Source organism: Trifolium pratense, linkage group LG3 (assembly GCF_020283565.1).
Source record: "Trifolium pratense cultivar HEN17-A07 linkage group LG3, ARS_RC_1.1, whole genome shotgun sequence".
Lineage (NCBI taxonomy): Eukaryota > Viridiplantae > Streptophyta > Magnoliopsida > Fabales > Fabaceae > Trifolium > Trifolium pratense.
In genome coordinates, this window is record NC_060061.1 from 2,971,074 (window position 1) to 2,988,208 (window position 17,135).

General features: G+C 33.0%; 3 protein-coding genes across 3 annotated transcripts; 2 read left to right on the top strand and 1 right to left on the bottom strand.

Moving 5' to 3' along the window:
* Window positions 1–2,275: 2,275 nt before the first annotated feature.
* LOC123915780 (guanine nucleotide-binding protein subunit beta-like protein) lies at window positions 2,276–4,182 on the bottom strand. Its single transcript, XM_045967017.1, has 2 exons — window positions 3,097–4,182; window positions 2,276–2,598 (listed from the first exon to the last, which is right to left on the bottom strand). Exons 1-2 carry the CDS (start codon window positions 3,976–3,978, stop codon window positions 2,497–2,499), a joined length of 984 nt encoding a protein of 327 aa, XP_045822973.1. The 5' UTR covers window positions 3,979–4,182; the 3' UTR covers window positions 2,276–2,496.
* Window positions 4,183–5,605: 1,423 nt separating this feature from the next.
* Window positions 5,606–11,329, top strand: LOC123916606 (peroxisome biogenesis protein 3-2). Its single transcript, XM_045968110.1, has 7 exons — window positions 5,606–6,249; window positions 6,451–6,612; window positions 6,792–6,991; window positions 7,086–7,219; window positions 8,816–8,943; window positions 9,616–9,837; window positions 10,789–11,329. The coding sequence occupies exons 1-7, from the start codon at window positions 6,236–6,238 to the stop codon at window positions 11,018–11,020; spliced, it is 1,092 nt and encodes a 363-aa protein (XP_045824066.1). The 5' UTR covers window positions 5,606–6,235; the 3' UTR covers window positions 11,021–11,329.
* A 1,106-nt stretch (window positions 11,330–12,435) lies between these two features.
* Window positions 12,436–14,876, top strand: LOC123915746 (pre-mRNA-splicing factor SPF27 homolog). The gene is made up of 5 exons (XM_045966964.1): window positions 12,436–12,788; window positions 12,879–13,138; window positions 14,213–14,282; window positions 14,384–14,517; window positions 14,610–14,876. The coding sequence occupies exons 1-5, from the start codon at window positions 12,537–12,539 to the stop codon at window positions 14,665–14,667; spliced, it is 774 nt and encodes a 257-aa protein (XP_045822920.1). The 5' UTR covers window positions 12,436–12,536; the 3' UTR covers window positions 14,668–14,876.
* The last annotated feature ends 2,259 nt before the right edge of the window (window positions 14,877–17,135 follow it).

The following is a 17,135-nucleotide window of genomic DNA, read 5'->3' on the forward strand; positions in this document are numbered from 1 at the left end:
TGAGGTCTGAGGTTCGATTCTCTCTGACGTTAATTTGGGTGGGCTAATTTAGCTTCTTCAAAAAAAAAAATATCTATTGTGAGATATTGAAAATATTTAGATTAACTGCGAAAATATTTAAGATTAAATTCTTTAGTATAAAAATATTATGGATTAATGAGAATTTTATTTTGTTAGAATTAAATTGGGTTGTCAGAAAATTGTGAGGGATTAAAGTGGACCTTCGCTCTAAAATATATAATAAAATTATTTGTTTGACTATGATTTGAAAAATAAAATTTAAATTGTTTATTTAGTAGTGTCAATGGAGTTTTTTAAAAAAAATTATCTATATTATTCAATTACTTATTTAATTTTTAGCTTTTTTTTTGCTACTTTTTAAAATTTCAAAATATTAAAATTAATTTCAAAAAGATACATGTAATGTACTTGTTTCACAATATGATAATCTTGTCATTTTAATGATGTCTTATCCATTCATGGTTAAAAACAAAAATGTTACATATATAAAGTTTTTTTTTGTATCCAAAAAAAAAAGTTTTTGGTTTAATCATCACTGATTCCATCGTAAAATAAAAATAATAGTAAATAATGTTATCATATTTCATATTTTGTGTGCACCAAATACATGATACGATAAATATTTATCATAATTCGTGTCATGTTATCCAACTTCTTATTCTATTATGTCTATTTCCTATTATGTACATCAAAATTACCCTTAACAGTTGGCTTAACGAACAATAAAAAAAAAAAACATCTTTGACTCATTAAACTCTCGTGCTTGCATATTTTTTGAGTTAGTGCTCCGGTGGATCACTTCCATAAATGGTATGTCGTAGATCAATACTTAAAACTATAAAAAAAAAATCAACAATTATCGACAAAAAAAAGACATAATTGACGTTAATTCCATATGAGCTATATTTTTTTTTATAAGATATGAGTTATATTTTTATTTTATGTTGTTTTATTAATGGATTATTTTCTCTCACGGTTTTTTTAAGGAACCTGACATTTTTTTTTTAAGGGATCAATGTAAAACCAAAAATATTTTTAAAGGTCATTTTACTAATTAAGCCTAAAAAAAATTATATTATACTAAGAACATGTTTCAGGTTATTTTAGTAAGTTATTGAAAATAATTAATTAATAAAAAAATGTATATCAAACATCGATTCCCGTCAAAATGTTTAAACAAACGTGCCAATAGAACTTTGGAATCATAGTTGGTTAGGAAATTTCCTTGGCTGGAGCCAGGAGCTAGGTGACTAAAACAAGTGGGAGAAATAGAAGAGTTTGGAAAGAGAACAGTTTTTTTTTTCATAAAAGAGAAACCTTCTAATTGATTGAACTCAAAAAATGTATTGAATAAAAATTGTACTGTTTATATATTAATCATAGACATTTATTTATCATTCTATTCAATTTAAAAATACATCAAAAAAGTGGAGAAAAAAAATATCTATTTTTCTCTACCTACCTCCTTCCAAAATCCTCCCCACCAAATTCTCAAACAAAGTTAAATGAACGAGGCTAATCAGGCTTGAAGCCAGCATGAATGTTTGACGAAAAAAGTTAATATCCAAAAATAAAATGCTCTATTAAGTACTAGCCATGTGATAAAGAATTCATCGCATATAAACCATTTGATGTATTTAATAAAACTAAGTTATATAAATAACTTTCAAATTGTAATGCTAATTGGTTAGCCAAACAAGGGGATTCTTCGGCTATGAACTTGGTTTGATCATCTTTAACAGGAAAAAAAAAACCAACTAAGCTAATTCATAAAAAAGATTCTACAACTTGATGCTTTAAGACAATGTTTTGTTGTGTTTATGCCTAAAATGTTTCATAAATAACGCTAGAAAGATTAGTGAGAGAAAACTTGGAACCACCATTACCATAGAAGTACAATGGAGTCCTTTAAACACCTCAAATGAGGCATTGGAATGAATCGAATATACTCTAGTATTATTCACTTATCCAATATTCCAGCATTCGACACTTCTAAATCGTAGTATCAGATTCAACAAGGGGCGGCAATAATATGCAGTAAAAAGACAATGGTGCAATTACCAATCAAATGGTGGTTCGTGTAGCTAGGTTTGGCTCACACTCTAAACTTTCTACAAACTTTCTCTTTCTAGCTACATCAAGAAATGTTTGACATTGCAGCATCATACAAACAGGTTTTATAAAAACTGAAATCCATACTGTTACTTGCTATATAGCAAGTCAATATGAAACATTTTATGGGAAGACGCTGTCGTGATGCAACAACAACTAAACTTCATACATATTCCAAAATAAAGAAAGATTATACTTGTTACTTGGAGAAAGAAACAAAAGCAAACATTAAAATAAAACAGGCCACAAAGCCATTGTCTTCAAAATTAAAATTGTTTCTACGGTAATGCGGTAACTAAATTTGTCTCGAAAATCAAAAACAAAAGTTCAAATGTGATTAACACATAGATTACTGCAGATTAACTAAAAACGGCCGATACCCCAAACTCTGACGACACCATCCGTATATCCACTGAACAAGGTGCTTCCATCTGCACTCCAGTTCAAGCTAGTACAGTAGATAACCTACATTTATATTGTAAGAACAAAGCAAACAAATATACGAATTAATAACATTACATTTATAGTGTGCAAACAAAACAAGTCAAACAGCAAATTATAAACAACATTCATGTGGCAAAATTTGGAAATGTCTATAGGAATAATCCAACCAAAAGCCAATATATCAAATGAAATGAATACAAGAAGCAAGTATATCTAGCATTTGATCCTATACATCACTAATAACAACTTAATTCAATTCTACAGTATTTAAACAAGGATAATCAAATGACAAAATGATTAAGTCAATTCAAAATCACACAAAACAATTCTGCAAAAACATTAGTATTTAATAAAACTTATCAAAGCTGTATTAAACAAATAAGAATCACTCATATAATTAGCCAGAAAACTATTATCCAAACAAAACAAACATACACATTTAAAAACCTAGACATAATATATTAACATAATTAACAGAAACATATATATTTAAGAATAATAAATAAAAAAAGAAATTACCTTCTTCTTGGTAGTAGTGGTACCACCAGCACCAGAGTTAGCATCAGCTTCACTCTTAAGGTCAATCTTCAAATCCTCAACAATGCTCTTGCTCTCCAAATCCCAGATCTTGATGCTGGACTCAGTTGCAGCACATAGCCAGTACCTATTAGGACTGAAACACAAAGCATGAATAATAGAACCAGCATCAAGAGAATAAAGTCTCTTTCCCTCAGCCAAATCCCACAAAAGAATAAGACCATCTTTGCCACCAGAAGCACAAAGAGAACCATCAGGTGAAACAGCAACAGTGTTCACATAACCAGAATGTCCAGCAAGAGTGTTTCTCAGCTTACAATTAGTCAGATTCCAAACCTTAACAGTACGATCCCAAGAAGCAGAAACAATTGTTGGCTGAAGAGTGCTAGGGCTGAATCGAACACAGCTAACCCAATCAGAATGAGCATCACCATCTTGAATAGTGTATTTGCATTCACCAAGAGTGTTCCACAGCTTAATCGTCCGGTCACGAGATGCAGACACGATCTGACGGTTGTCGATCGAGAAAGCAACAGAGAGAACATCTTTCGTGTGACCAACGAATCTGCGTGCGGAGGTTCCAGCGTTCAGATCCCAAAGACGGAGTTCACCGTCCCATGAACCGGAGAGAGCAAACTGACCGTCGGATGAGAGAACAACATCCTGGACAAAGTGAGAATGACCGGTGAGACGGCGGCGGGGAACACCGTAGGTCTTGTCCTCCTTGGTAAGGTGCCAGAGGATGATGGATTTGTCACGTGAAGCAGTGACAATCATGTCGGAGTTGTCGATTGGGGTTGCAATGGCGGTTACAACATCTGTGTGAGCACGTAAGGTGCCGCGAAGAACGAGGGTCTCAGCCATTTTCTGTGTGGAATGAATGAAAAGTGTTGCTGCTAGGTTTTTGAGAGGCTTTGTGAGAGTTGTTAGGTTTAACGTAGATTTATATAGTAGTGTCAATTAGGGTTTTGGTTTCTTCTTCTTTCGGTTCGGCCCAATTATACCAACCATTTTTTATAGGCCCATCAGCCAAAATAATTCATTTCCTTCTATTTTGGATTGATTGGTGTTGCGGGAGGAGGAGTGAAGTGTAATAACAAGATGTTTTAAAATTTTACAAACAAAAAATAAATAAATAAATTTAAGGAAAATAAAGTGACTAACTCTTTATTGAGAAAATAGGAGAGTTATATGAATAAAAGTTAAATTTTTTCTTCTCTTAAGATTGAGACTATTTTCTTTTAAGGCAGTTGGTATTTTAAGTTGCATACTAAAATTAAGTATGAATAAAATATTAATATGTGATGTAAAATTGTATGATTTAAGTGTAAGTACTTTAGATTTGCACCATTACTAGACTATAAAATGAGCAAATTGCTTCAAGGTGGTGAGTCTATAACGAGACTTACAAAATACCTTTGTATAGAGTTCATCATTAAAGATGCTTTTAAGCATTTGTTTCAAGTTCCATCTACATTACATTGAATCAAATTGTTTATTTTTGTGGCTATTCAGGCACACGTGAATATTATTTGGAATAAGCTTGCTCCTATGGAAGTTTTTTTCCTTGTGTGGAAACTTATCAACAATAAACTTTCAACAAATGATATTTGCACCTGCGCGGTATTTTTAAAACAACTTATTTGATATGTTATGATAGATGCAGCATAGACGAAACTACTAATTATTTGTATATTGATTGCGAGTCTTTTGTTACTATGTATAATGTTGTGCTTGATTGGTTAGGGACATCCTATGTTTAATCTATTGACGTCCGGAGAAATGCTAGTATAGGTGCATATATAAATGATAGGTGTTAGACACACTCATATAAACAAAATAAATTAAATGAAAAAGAATTAAATTGATATTGATTGATATGACTATATTATTTTACTTTTAATTTTTTGATTTTATGTGTGTGCCTAAAGACATTTTATTTAGGCTTGTGCCTATACAAGACTTGCTCTCATGTTTGTGGTCATACTGTTCAATTTTGCAATTCATAAGCAATGAAAGTATTCAATGTATGGATGTTCTCTAGTAGCTTATTGCTGGATCGTCCTGAAGAAAATAAATAACAAATTGTTTGGAAATCTATACTGCAGGCGGATTAACACGTTGATTCTATCTGTATCATATGCACTCATATGTAAGAGCCGTAAATTATGATTCGACTATAAAAAATGTCAAAATTATTTGATCAGACACTATGATCGGAGTTCAAATACCGCTCCTTTCACTTCATGTGTGTGAATCTTAACGAAACAAAGAATTTGAAGGTGTTTTTCCTCTTCATAACACACCAATATTGTAATTTAGTGGAACTAAACAATTGTATTAAATTAAAGGTAAAAAAATTTAAATATATTAATCATAAATACTACTACTCCTCCAAAATGTAAAATATTTTTATTTTTATATAAAAGATGTAAAATATTTCTCTGTTTTTTATTCTACTTCATTTATTTTTTATAACTATTTTTTATCCACTTCCTTCTCTTCAAAACCTTCCCCTCTCATTCTCTCAAGCACCCAACAAAGCCTAATCGAACCTAACATTTTTTTTTATGAAGACTTATAACTTTATTTTCCCAAATAGAGCCTAACACTTATTTATTTAAATTATTGACTTCTTTTTTTTTTAACAATTAAATTTATTGATTTTGTTAACCTTTATTTAGGTTCCGATTTTCCATATATATTTGAGAAAATAATAAAAAAATCGTAACATCTGATATTTTATTTATTTATTTGTTTAGATTCTTTTCTTAGCTTCTTGTTGTTCTAAATCGAAGAACACAACACAACACAATACAGAGTATTCTGAGATTCGATTGATTGATTCTGAAAAGCTCAATCAACCCAACGCACTTCCTTCCTCCGACGACCCTTTTATCGATTTGGTTCATCTCCACTCACCTACACTACACTACCACTTCAACAACAACAACCCCACTTGTTTATCCTTCTTCCGGCGTCTTTTCCAAAGCTCCTCTCTTCTCATTCATCTCCCCAACCACTCACTCTTTTCTTACTATTATTTCTCCCTTCTCAATCCCAATATACATATATACATACATAGTAATACACACTTTCATAAACAACAAAAACAATAATAATGTTCTCTGTCAGGTTAACTCTCCAGCTTTTTTATTGCATCATTTACCTTTTCTTTTTTTAATCTCATTTCTCAATGTCTCAAATGCAATTTTATTGAATTCGATCGTTGTTACTAAAATTGCAAACTTTTATCTCTTTTAGAACATGGGTTGCTTCAATTATATTTGTTTATGATGATTAAAATGGTTGTTTCTCATTTGAAAAATGTGTTAGGGATTTTTGGAGGCGGCATAGGAGGAAGATTTTCCTCTCTGCTGGTGTTTTAGGAGGTGGCTATTGTTTGTATAAGCTTTATGGTGCTCATAGGCAAAGACTCGGCGCACTCGAGAGAGAGCTCCAACTTCAGAGGGAAGCTGAAGACCTTATCAAGTCTCAGTTAAGTCGTTTAACCAATTTCACCGCTTCTTGTCTAGTACTTGTTTATAAATATTAGGCTAAATATTACTAGATTCATAGATAGGTAGCTATATTTTATGTTACCACTAATTGAAAAAAAAAACAACAAATGTTGATGGCATGTTTTTGTTTTTATTTTTGTCAATTGAATATGATAGGATGCAAGCTCACTTTGAGAATATTCAGAGAATTTCTGATGCAACAACATTACCTCATTCTATGCACAACTTAAGTTGCCGGATAGCAGAAGACTTGGATCTTTCTCACCTTCTTGAGAGGCTAATACAAGGAAAGGGTCAGCCCAACAGATTAACACAATCAGAGAAACTAGAGTTATGGGGCAGGCTCAAAATTCTAAGTATGAATCTGGTTTTATGTCTCATATTTATTATACTTTTATAATCAATGAAGGTTAAAAATAAGCATACTTTTGTGTAATTTTCTCCCCCCAGGTTTCACAAGAATGGCATTGTCTGTTTGGGCAACAGTGATGCTTAGCTTATATACAAAAGTTCAAGTCAATATACTAGGAAGGCATCTATACATTGATACTGCACGAAGATTTGAAAGCTCTAATTTATTAACAGTAAGAACAATTGTCTTTCTTCTTCTTATGATCATTCAATGTGACATAATTTTTCTTTTGTTTTGTGGTGTTATGAGTTTTTTTTATTTACGTCTCTTACCAAAGCTCAGTGATGATTAGGATTTAGGATCCAGATACTTTGAGTATACAATTAGTATCAAGGAACTCTTATCACAAGTAGCATAGAAGTCCCACACAAAAATCTGTACTTAACCAACACACATGTAGCTATTTCTGCACTAGAGAAAAAACAAGTAAATATTTGATAACACTACCTTTCATGAGTATGAATATCTACCATCGCAATGTTTGTTAGTATTAGTCTTATTGAATACTGGTAGTAGGCAAGTGGAAGGCCTCAGTTTGGAACATTTTGGATCTACAAAGAGGTTTCGTACAGAAGAATTGATGTATGTCTGTCTATTAGTATTTAGTAGAATGAGTACGCAAAATTTTTGAGCAAATGCCCTTTAATGACACTTTGCGAATTTAAGGTAAATGTTCTAATTGCTCTTTACAAAAACCTGTGGTTTGGATGATCGATCACACTTAAGTGATTGAGATATAAAATTATTACAGCAGAGATATTGAAACTAATTATTGGTGAATATTTTGAAAGATTTAATTTTAACATTTCCCCCTAGTGGTTGGGATCATAAATTGTTTGATAAAATGATTAACACTAATGATATTGATTACAAGGAGGAAGTGCGTATCCTTAAAGGTTTATGTTCTTCTATTGATGTATTAGAATTTTCTTTCAATATGGTATGATTTTACACACTCTACATTACAATTTTCTGTTGTCATTTATTGTTTGTGTACTGTAGGTTTTCTTTTGTTATCTTGAGGTTGCATTTGCACGTTGAACTTTGTTCCAGGTTGGGGGATTTGGAACTAGGTTGTGTAGTTAAAATTGATGCTTTTGCTACTCAATTGGTTGTAAAACAGAATTCAACGCTTTTCGATCAAGCTCCTTCAGGGCATGTATCCACTGTCTTCCGATGATTAACTTTTAACCACTGCAACTGAACCATACTTGTTCAACTTTAATGTGAATACTTTCCACCAAATTCACATATGACACACCGCATTGAACCTTAAGGGTGTGTTTGCAAGTTGGATTTTGGAGTGGAAGACTTTGGAGGGCTATGACTATATTTTAATATATATTTGACATTTTAATTTTTTTGAAAGAACAACATGATACACGAGCATATAATATCATGTTCTTTTAATTTATTTTGAAAATATCAAATATAGACTTAGCCCTTCAAAGCCCTGCCCTCCAAAAACCAACTCGCAAACACATCCTCAGGGTCTGTTCGTAGTTTAGGAGGAGAGGGGGGCTTTGAGGATTTTGGAGGGTTTAGATAAATTCTTCAAATCCAATCTATGTTGTTGTAATACTCTTAAAATTTAAAATATATTATTCATAAGCATTCATTTATCATTCTTTACAAAAATGCTCGCTCAAACAAGGTGTAACATTTCTCTCTATTTTCCTCTCCTCTCCTCTCGCCCTTCCATCTCCTCTAAACTCCCGAACAGAGCCTAAAAGTAAATTTTTTTCCTTCTGTGTTGCTTTATCTGCAGGAAAGTGGAGATGTGGTTGATGGGGAGGACCAACAGAAATTTCTGGGAAGTGTTGATTTTCTCTCTCAGCATGGTATGCCTGCCTTAATTTCTGACATGGAGGCAGCAACAAAAGAAGTTCTCAAAGGGTGATGTTTCTTTTCTTATTTGAATGTTAACAATTTGTGAATTGAATCTATCAATCATTAAAAATGTTGTCTCAGATATATAAAGAATTTTCTTTTAACGTTTTCCATGAAGAGTTGTCTTGGATCTTAATTGTTAATAGTTTAGGCTGTAGTATTTTGTTTGTCTACCAAGTACCAATGTGCATAAAATTGTCTGTAGCAATGTCTGTGTTTTGAAACTTGCCAATCTTAAATCTGTTCTTGATTAAGTATCTGAATTTGAGAGACCTAAGATAGCTTCCAAATCTTTTAAAAGTTTGCAGCTAGTCTACAATTAATAAGTACACCAAAAATGGTGCCTCACTTGGCTTCGTGTGTTTGCACAAACACACATATAGTTAATATCTACAAGAGTTATTAATAAGAACTTTTAGTCTTTACGGTTGAATTGGTGAAGTTTAATATCTACAAGAGTTACTCTTTGAGTAATTAGTTCCCCTCTCTGCTCACACACACACACACACACACACACATTTGTAAACATGTGCACATATAGAGAGGGGCAATCGGCAATGCGTTCTAATCAGAGTCGAGACTTGGAAGATTCTTACTTCTTTTCTTAGAATAGTTATATGTTTTAGATTGATAATTAAGACTCAATTTAAATTGGCTATGTACAATTTCATTGTGCAGAAAGCAGTTGACTAGTCTCTTCAACAATACAACGTTTCATGAAACCATCACTAAGATACTGAACACTTTCATGAGCAGAGGGAGCCCACATTTCTGGGTAAAATATATGATACCCGAGGATGCTAAATTACATTCCACGACCTCCGGCAGTAATGAGGCAGTTACATCTGATATGACTGAATTCGAACAACTCATGATGGAAGCACAGGCAGTAATATCAAGGTATTTTTTTGTTTGGGATGCATTGGTTAATTACAACTAACCTAGGAACTCAATGAACTATGTGCATGAACTGTACTTGTATTGTGACTGACGACTGTTGCATTTCTAAGCAATTTTGAAGCATAGACACTACTAATGTCCAAAATGTAGGACACAAATATATTATAATTAGATAAAATCCTGAATTGTCTCTCATCGATGTTAGAGTAAAAAATATACGTTTAAACTTTAAATTAGACACCTAATGAGGTATCCGGCACAGGTTGTTACCAATGTTGTTTTGATGTAGACTTAAATGTAGTCTTGACCCTCCTATATTATCTCATTTGTGATTTTGGTCCCTCCATTTTTTAAATATACTAATTTGGTGTCCCATTTTTTTAAAATATTTGGCATTTTTTCCAGCTATCCATTTGAGTGACAAGCGAGATACTTTTATGACAAATGTGTGGTGATGATATTGAAATGAGTTATTAAGTGAGAATCCACTTATAGTGTATTTTACATCAAATTTGGTTGATTTTGTAATATAGATTAATGTATATTTTAAAGAAATGGAAATTAGTTGTAAAGCAAGAACCCACTTAGATAGTGTCATGTCATCAATTGAGTCGTCACCCCAAGCATCTTACTTTGCCACATCATGAAATTCGGCCTCACAATGTATGTAGGGAAAAAGTCAGCCATTGACTGAAATTGTGGATTTAAAAATAATGGGGCTGAAATTGTGAATGAGACAAAATAGAGAGGGACCAAAATTGCATTTAAGCTTTGATGTATTGTTAATTTGTTATGCTTGCCTTCATTTCACTAATATACAGAGTAATTATGTTATGTACAAAAGTTTTCTATATATATTATATATAGCATACTAGCATTCCTTTTTTGAGGCTTTTAACACTTTGACATCAGAAGATGACATCTCAAATAACTATTTCTCTTTCTCTGCAGTGCTGAATTTGGGAGCGTTGTAGAGATATCTCTGAAAGCTGTGGTGGATACACTGGCCGAGCTCATGGGAACTACAAGTGTGCCGCTGGCGAGAGCATTGCCCCAAGTTGCACAGATGTGTCCTTTGCTCCTTGAAGAACCCAGTAAAAATCAGTTCATCAAAATCATTAAAAATATACCAGATGTTGAACTTTTTCTCACTTTCCTCTATGCAAATATGCCAAGTGCATAGTGATGATGAGTAATTTTATGTTTCACATGAAAGAAACCAAATAGTTCAAATTCATTGCACAAAAGGCGCAAGACAATGTACAAAAATTTAATCGAGGTTCGAAAGAGATAGTAATAGGTAAATTGTTAGCCTTCATCTTTTGATTATGATAATTACCTTTGGTTGTAATCACTATTCAATAGTTATTGTCTCATAATGCTCCCTCCCCCATTGTCTCTAACTTGGCATTTGGAGGAGGTGGGTCAGTTAGGACTTTACTTTGCTTTGTTCGCAGCTGGAAAGGGAAAATGACTTCTTTTTTTTTTATCATCTCTTCCATAACTTATGTTCCTGCAATGCTTGTTGAATTGGCCTTTCAAATGTTCTAAAACTGCAGTTTAAAGAACTCTGTGAGCAAATATCTGTTCTATTGAGTTTGTCCAATATTTTTCATTTCACTTTTTGGGAACATGGATAAGACAAGGTAGTATATAGTAAAAAAATATAAGTTTAAAGAATGCACTTTACACATGTATTCAATCATACCTTATTAGACATCAATAGAGATGTTTTAGGAACTAAAATAAGAAAAGAAAAAAAAAATATGGTATGAGACGATGCATGTGTATGATTAGATACTCCCCTGATTATTCACAAGGTGTTATACAAATAGTAAATATTGCTAGAGGTGTCCAAATATGTATTCTCTGTGTAACACACTAACACCCTGTGAGTTAGTGGGAGAAATTTTACTTTTAATAGACTTAAAAGTTTCCACACAACCGTAGAATCCTATTCACATATGCTATTTTAATTTATGTTTTCTATTTCTTCACAACAGAGAACAATTCTCCGGCCATCTTCATCTCTCACCGGCGTTCTACCACCGCCGGTGTTTCTCTCTACCGAATATTATTTCTCCGACCACCCTCTCTCTTCTCCAGTAGCCCTCTCTTCCCTTCACACTCTCTTCTCCAGTCGTCATCCCTCTCTCTACTGGATCTCTCTGCGTGGTAGTGGTGGTGAGGACTGATGTGGAAGATCAGTTGTGGAGGAGATGTTGGTTGTTGAAGTAAATTTTATTGTTAAACTCAATTTTTTATGAATTTTTTCAAATATAAATCACTTTACTTTCGTCTCCATGAGTTAGCTCAATTGGTAGAAACATTATATTATATATACATGGGTCGGAATTCGAAATCAGATATTCCACTTATTTACCTTAAAAGGCAAAAATTGTGACCACTAGACTACTTGTCAAAATAAATAAATAAATAAATAAATCACTTTTCAACTTAATTTAAATTGGAATCAATTTTACAACCTTAATTCTGTTAAAATCAATTTTTTTGCCGCAAAAATATGAGTTATTGGGCTTGGGCCTGAAGGATGCAGATGGCAAAATAGGCCGCCCAAGATCTCCACACATTCACCCACCTTCTCGTTTGCCGGAACTATACGACTTTCATCTTCACACACACACTTCAGAGAGTGGAAAACCCTTCTCTCTTTCTCTGCGAAGCAACAAGTAACAACCATGGGAGATGGAAGCAGCAGCAGCAGCAGCAACGGTGATGTTCTGATGCTGGAAGCTCCGCCTTCTTACGGTAGGTCAAGCAATTCCGATGCCGAAATAATCGACGCATTGCCTTACATCGATGACGACTACAGTCACGAGAGTGTCAAGAAAGAAGTCGACCGTCTCGTTGAGGAAGAGATGCGCCGCAGCTCCAAAAAACCTTCTGATTTCCTCAAAGATTTTCCTCCTCTTCCCACTTTCAATTTCGAGGTAACCAACCACTCTTTCTCCCTTCTTACCTATACGATACGTTTTAGGGTTTCGTCTTTTTCTCTCAATTTTGTTATCACATACATACAGGAGTACCCTATGATTGGTAGAGAGTATGAGCGTGTAAGAGCTGCTGGTAAGCCTCATTCGATTGACAGGGGGAGATATGAATTACAATTACCTCCGCCGAATAAAATGAACGATGAAACTGCTTGGAAACTATCTCTTCAAACTGCTCAACGTCTACTTCAATATCAAACTTTGAGGATGGAAAATTTGGATTTGTTGTTGAAATATGGTCCTCATGCTTGGAAACAACATAACCAACGATTGGAAGTTTACTTGTCAAGGTACAATCCTACACTATGCGCTTCTTTCTGTGCAAATTTTGCTTATTTCGCATATGTTTGGTTTCACAGTGACTATGCCACAATAGCTGTGATCTACCCGGCATTTTACAGGTGGATCACTCTGATTCTGACATATCCACCATGATACCAAACACACAATAGATATGTTAGCAAAAGGAATACCTGCATTGCTTCTATATGATTGATTATACTTGTTCCTTTCGGTTTTAAATTTTTTACATAGAGCAATCGGATTAAGCTTTTTTGTTTAATTGGTTCTTGAGAGAGAGTGACTCTTCGGATAAAGGAATGTTTCATAGTAAATATGGTACTTGAGGTTGACACCAGCAGATGTGCTCGAGGCATTTTCCCTTAAGTTTCTAATTAACAAGTATTCAGATCTGACTTTATTTTCCCCCCCGGTCAGTTGGTTGGTTGCTTGAGTGAGGCTTACTGGAGTGTTTCACTAAAGAAAATAATTGCAGATTCTATAAATCTCTTGTTTAAAGCATTTCATAGTTCAGCACTTCACAGAACTCGTGACCTTGTACATATAATGAAGTGACAATAGTTAATAACTGTTCTTGTGAAGGTTTGTTTGATAAATGACCCAAGATTGTTTGATTGTAAATAAGGCAGTATAGTTAAACCAACAAACAGATATCAAAGTATATTTACTTTTATAAAATCCCAATGCAATAAGGAATCCCAAAAGTGATGTTAATCCTTAGCAAAGAGTTCTCTTCTCAACTCTTTAACACATCATCCCATATCATTCTAAGAACAGAAATGGAATCCCATTATCAGTAAACAAAGAATTAGGGGACAGGCATCTTATAGTTAACCCTAATTGCAGTCTATGCAACTCCATCTTCTTCACATAAAGGTTACTCCTTTGGATCATTAGGCATAACCCAAGCTCTCAAAACTTGCTAGTTTTAAGGACTGTATTTCATTGCATTTTATCATTTTTCTTTCATCCATTTTAATTTCAAGGAACTAGTATTCTGTTTTGTCACTTATGTATCGCTTTATGTGTATAGCATTGGTTATAGTTGTGTTATTCATTTTCAGAATGCAGAAATTAGCTCAGGAACAAAATGATAAGATTGAAAAAGTTAACCGTGAAAGGAAATATCATCAGGTGAATATGACTTTCCTATCTGTCCTTGTCACTGTTATTTGTTAACATCCTTATTGAGTTTTCTTAAAGTCGCTTTTCTTTTTTATAACTACTATTGTCAGCAAAACACTGCATATGAGCTTAATGCTTTGTCCATGCAATGGAACGAGCTTTGTCAGAAAAATATAGACATCAAAGTTGCGTGTGCTTCAGTTGAAACTCACCTAAATGAACTGAGAAGAGAAGCAGCAGAAAGGTGACTCAGCTGCTTATATTTTGTTTTTCTTGGCTGATTTAATCTAGTTTTGGTGTTTAATTAATTTTTTTTCCTCCTTTTTTGTTCTCCAGAGGCTGGAACTTAGATGCTATCACTGAAAATGGGCAATTGGCGAATTCGGAATCATGAGATTTGTATCTGCTTATCTAGTTTTGGATCTGTAATTTTGACTTTAATTGTATTGTACCTATTGATATTTAGTTTATTTATATCATGAAAATATTCCCCACCTAAATGTCAAAATATAAAACAGGTTGAAACCTAATTTGTTGGTAACAAAACATGATTTGGTTATTTTGGTTTATTTTTGAAATAACACAGGGATGGTGAAAATGTCATTTTTTTGCTTTGTATAACAAGCACAAGTCGATAGTTAAATACACGATTTCTTATATATTTTCTTTTAAGTATTTTGAGATATTCTGGCTTATACATTTTCTTTTTAAAAAAATTGTGTCAAAACTATAAATGATTATTTTTTTTTTTTACACAAATCAACTTAACTCATTTTATTCATCAACATAGTTAATATAATATAAGATGATGTAATAAATAATTGGTGACTAATAAACCACAATTACGCTCTAATTAAAAAGTGAGCAACATTGTTGAGATATTTTTAATGAATTTTTTTTTTTTAAGAAGTAACCCATTCAAATTAAAGGATGAACACATTCTCGGGTCTCAAGCCAATACCATCTTTTAATGAAACTTATCTTAAAATTTTGTAATGAAAGCAAAGACTTTACAAACATTTAAGAAAACATTGGCTTGTCTCTAAATGATGAAGTGTTACTTGTAAAAAAAAATAAAAATGATCGAAGTGTTATCAATAGTCAGTTGGTTTAATGTTGATTGACGCTAGACTTGGTAAAGAGGACCACAATTCGATCCCCGCAATTGCGAGTGCTGAAACCACCGGTTTGAAAATTTAGAAGGGGGAGATTTTGAAGAAAATTGAGGAAAGAGAATTGCAAGGAAGTGAATGAATTTTTTGTTTTCTTGATAATACCAAATTATATTAGGCTTAAATGCAGTTTTATTCTTCTGTTTTGATTAAATCGGAATTTTACCCCCTGTTTTAAAACGCGGACTTTTACCCCCTCTATTTTATAATTTTTTGGATTTTGCCCCCCCTAAAATTCTGCTTTCGAGTCACAACTTCAAAGCGTCACACACAACTAAATTTGGATCAACAATTCACCAAACGTATACCGAAATGACCATAATCGAGTTATCTTTCCACATAATCAAATCTCACTAAATTTGGAGTTACAAAGAGAGACTAATTACCGTTTTAGTGAAGGTATGTCCCCCAAAATTCTGCACAAAATCTGCTTTCGAGTCACAGCTTCAAAACTCTGCACATAATTCCATTTGGATCCATAATTCACCAAACGGGTACCGGAATGACTGCAATAAAGTTAGTTTTCCACAGAATCAAACTCCACTAAATTTGGAGTTACAAAGAGAGATTAATTATCATTTTAGTGAAGGTCTGTCCAAATCAATTATTGTATGAAACTACTACCGATATTTTTGTCATGTCTCTTACCATGTAGCTCATTTTTCAATAGTATATACATATCCGGAAAGCTAACGAAATTACCCCTTGTTGTCATTTAAATTTCTTCAAATTTGGAGTTACGATGTGTTTGGTAGACGATGTTGAATTTGAAGGTCATAAGTAGATTTCTACAAAATTAGTAATTGGACAGACCTTCACTAAAACGGTAATTAATCCCTCTTTGTAACTCCAAATTTAGTAGGGTTTGATTCTGTGTAAAGATAACCCGATTATGGTCATTTCAGTATCCTTTTGGTGAATTATTGATTCAAATTGAGTTGTGTGCGAAGCTTTGAAGTTGTGACTCGAAAACAGATTTTGTGCAGAATTTTGGGGGACATACCTTCACTAAAACTGTAATTAATCTCTTTTTGTAACTCCAAATTTAGTGGGTTTGATTATGTGGAAAGATAACTCGATTACGGTCATTTCGATATCCGTTTGGTGAATTATTGATCCAAATTGAGTTGTGTGCGAAACTTTGAAGTTGTGACTCGAAAGCAGAATTTTAGGGGAGTAAAATCCAAAAAATTACAAAATAGGAGGTAAAAGTCCGCATTTTAAAACACGAGGGTAAAATTCCGATTTAATCAAAACAGTGGGGCAAAACTGTATTTAAGCCATTATATCAATATATGGAGAAATTTAAAAAAATTGTGTTGAAAGTGGATTTAAATCCTTCTCAATATTTTATTTGATGAAAATCTTCTAATCATTTTCATTTTGCTATACTAAGGTACTAGCAGGACACCCGTGCGTCCGCACGGGAGTCGCGGCGTTGCCGCTCCTCACTTGGTAAGATGAAAGGATATAATATTTGGTAAAAAAAAATAGAAAAAGAACAATGGTAAAACCATCACAAAAAAACTTTAGGTCTTCGTATTAATTTAGAAATATAAATATAGATAATGTAGAAATTATGAAGAAAAAAAATAGGCTACCTTATTAATATATTAGTAAAAACATAGGTGTTGAAAAATCACAAAAAAAAACTTATGTCCATGTATTAATATATAAGTATAAATATAGT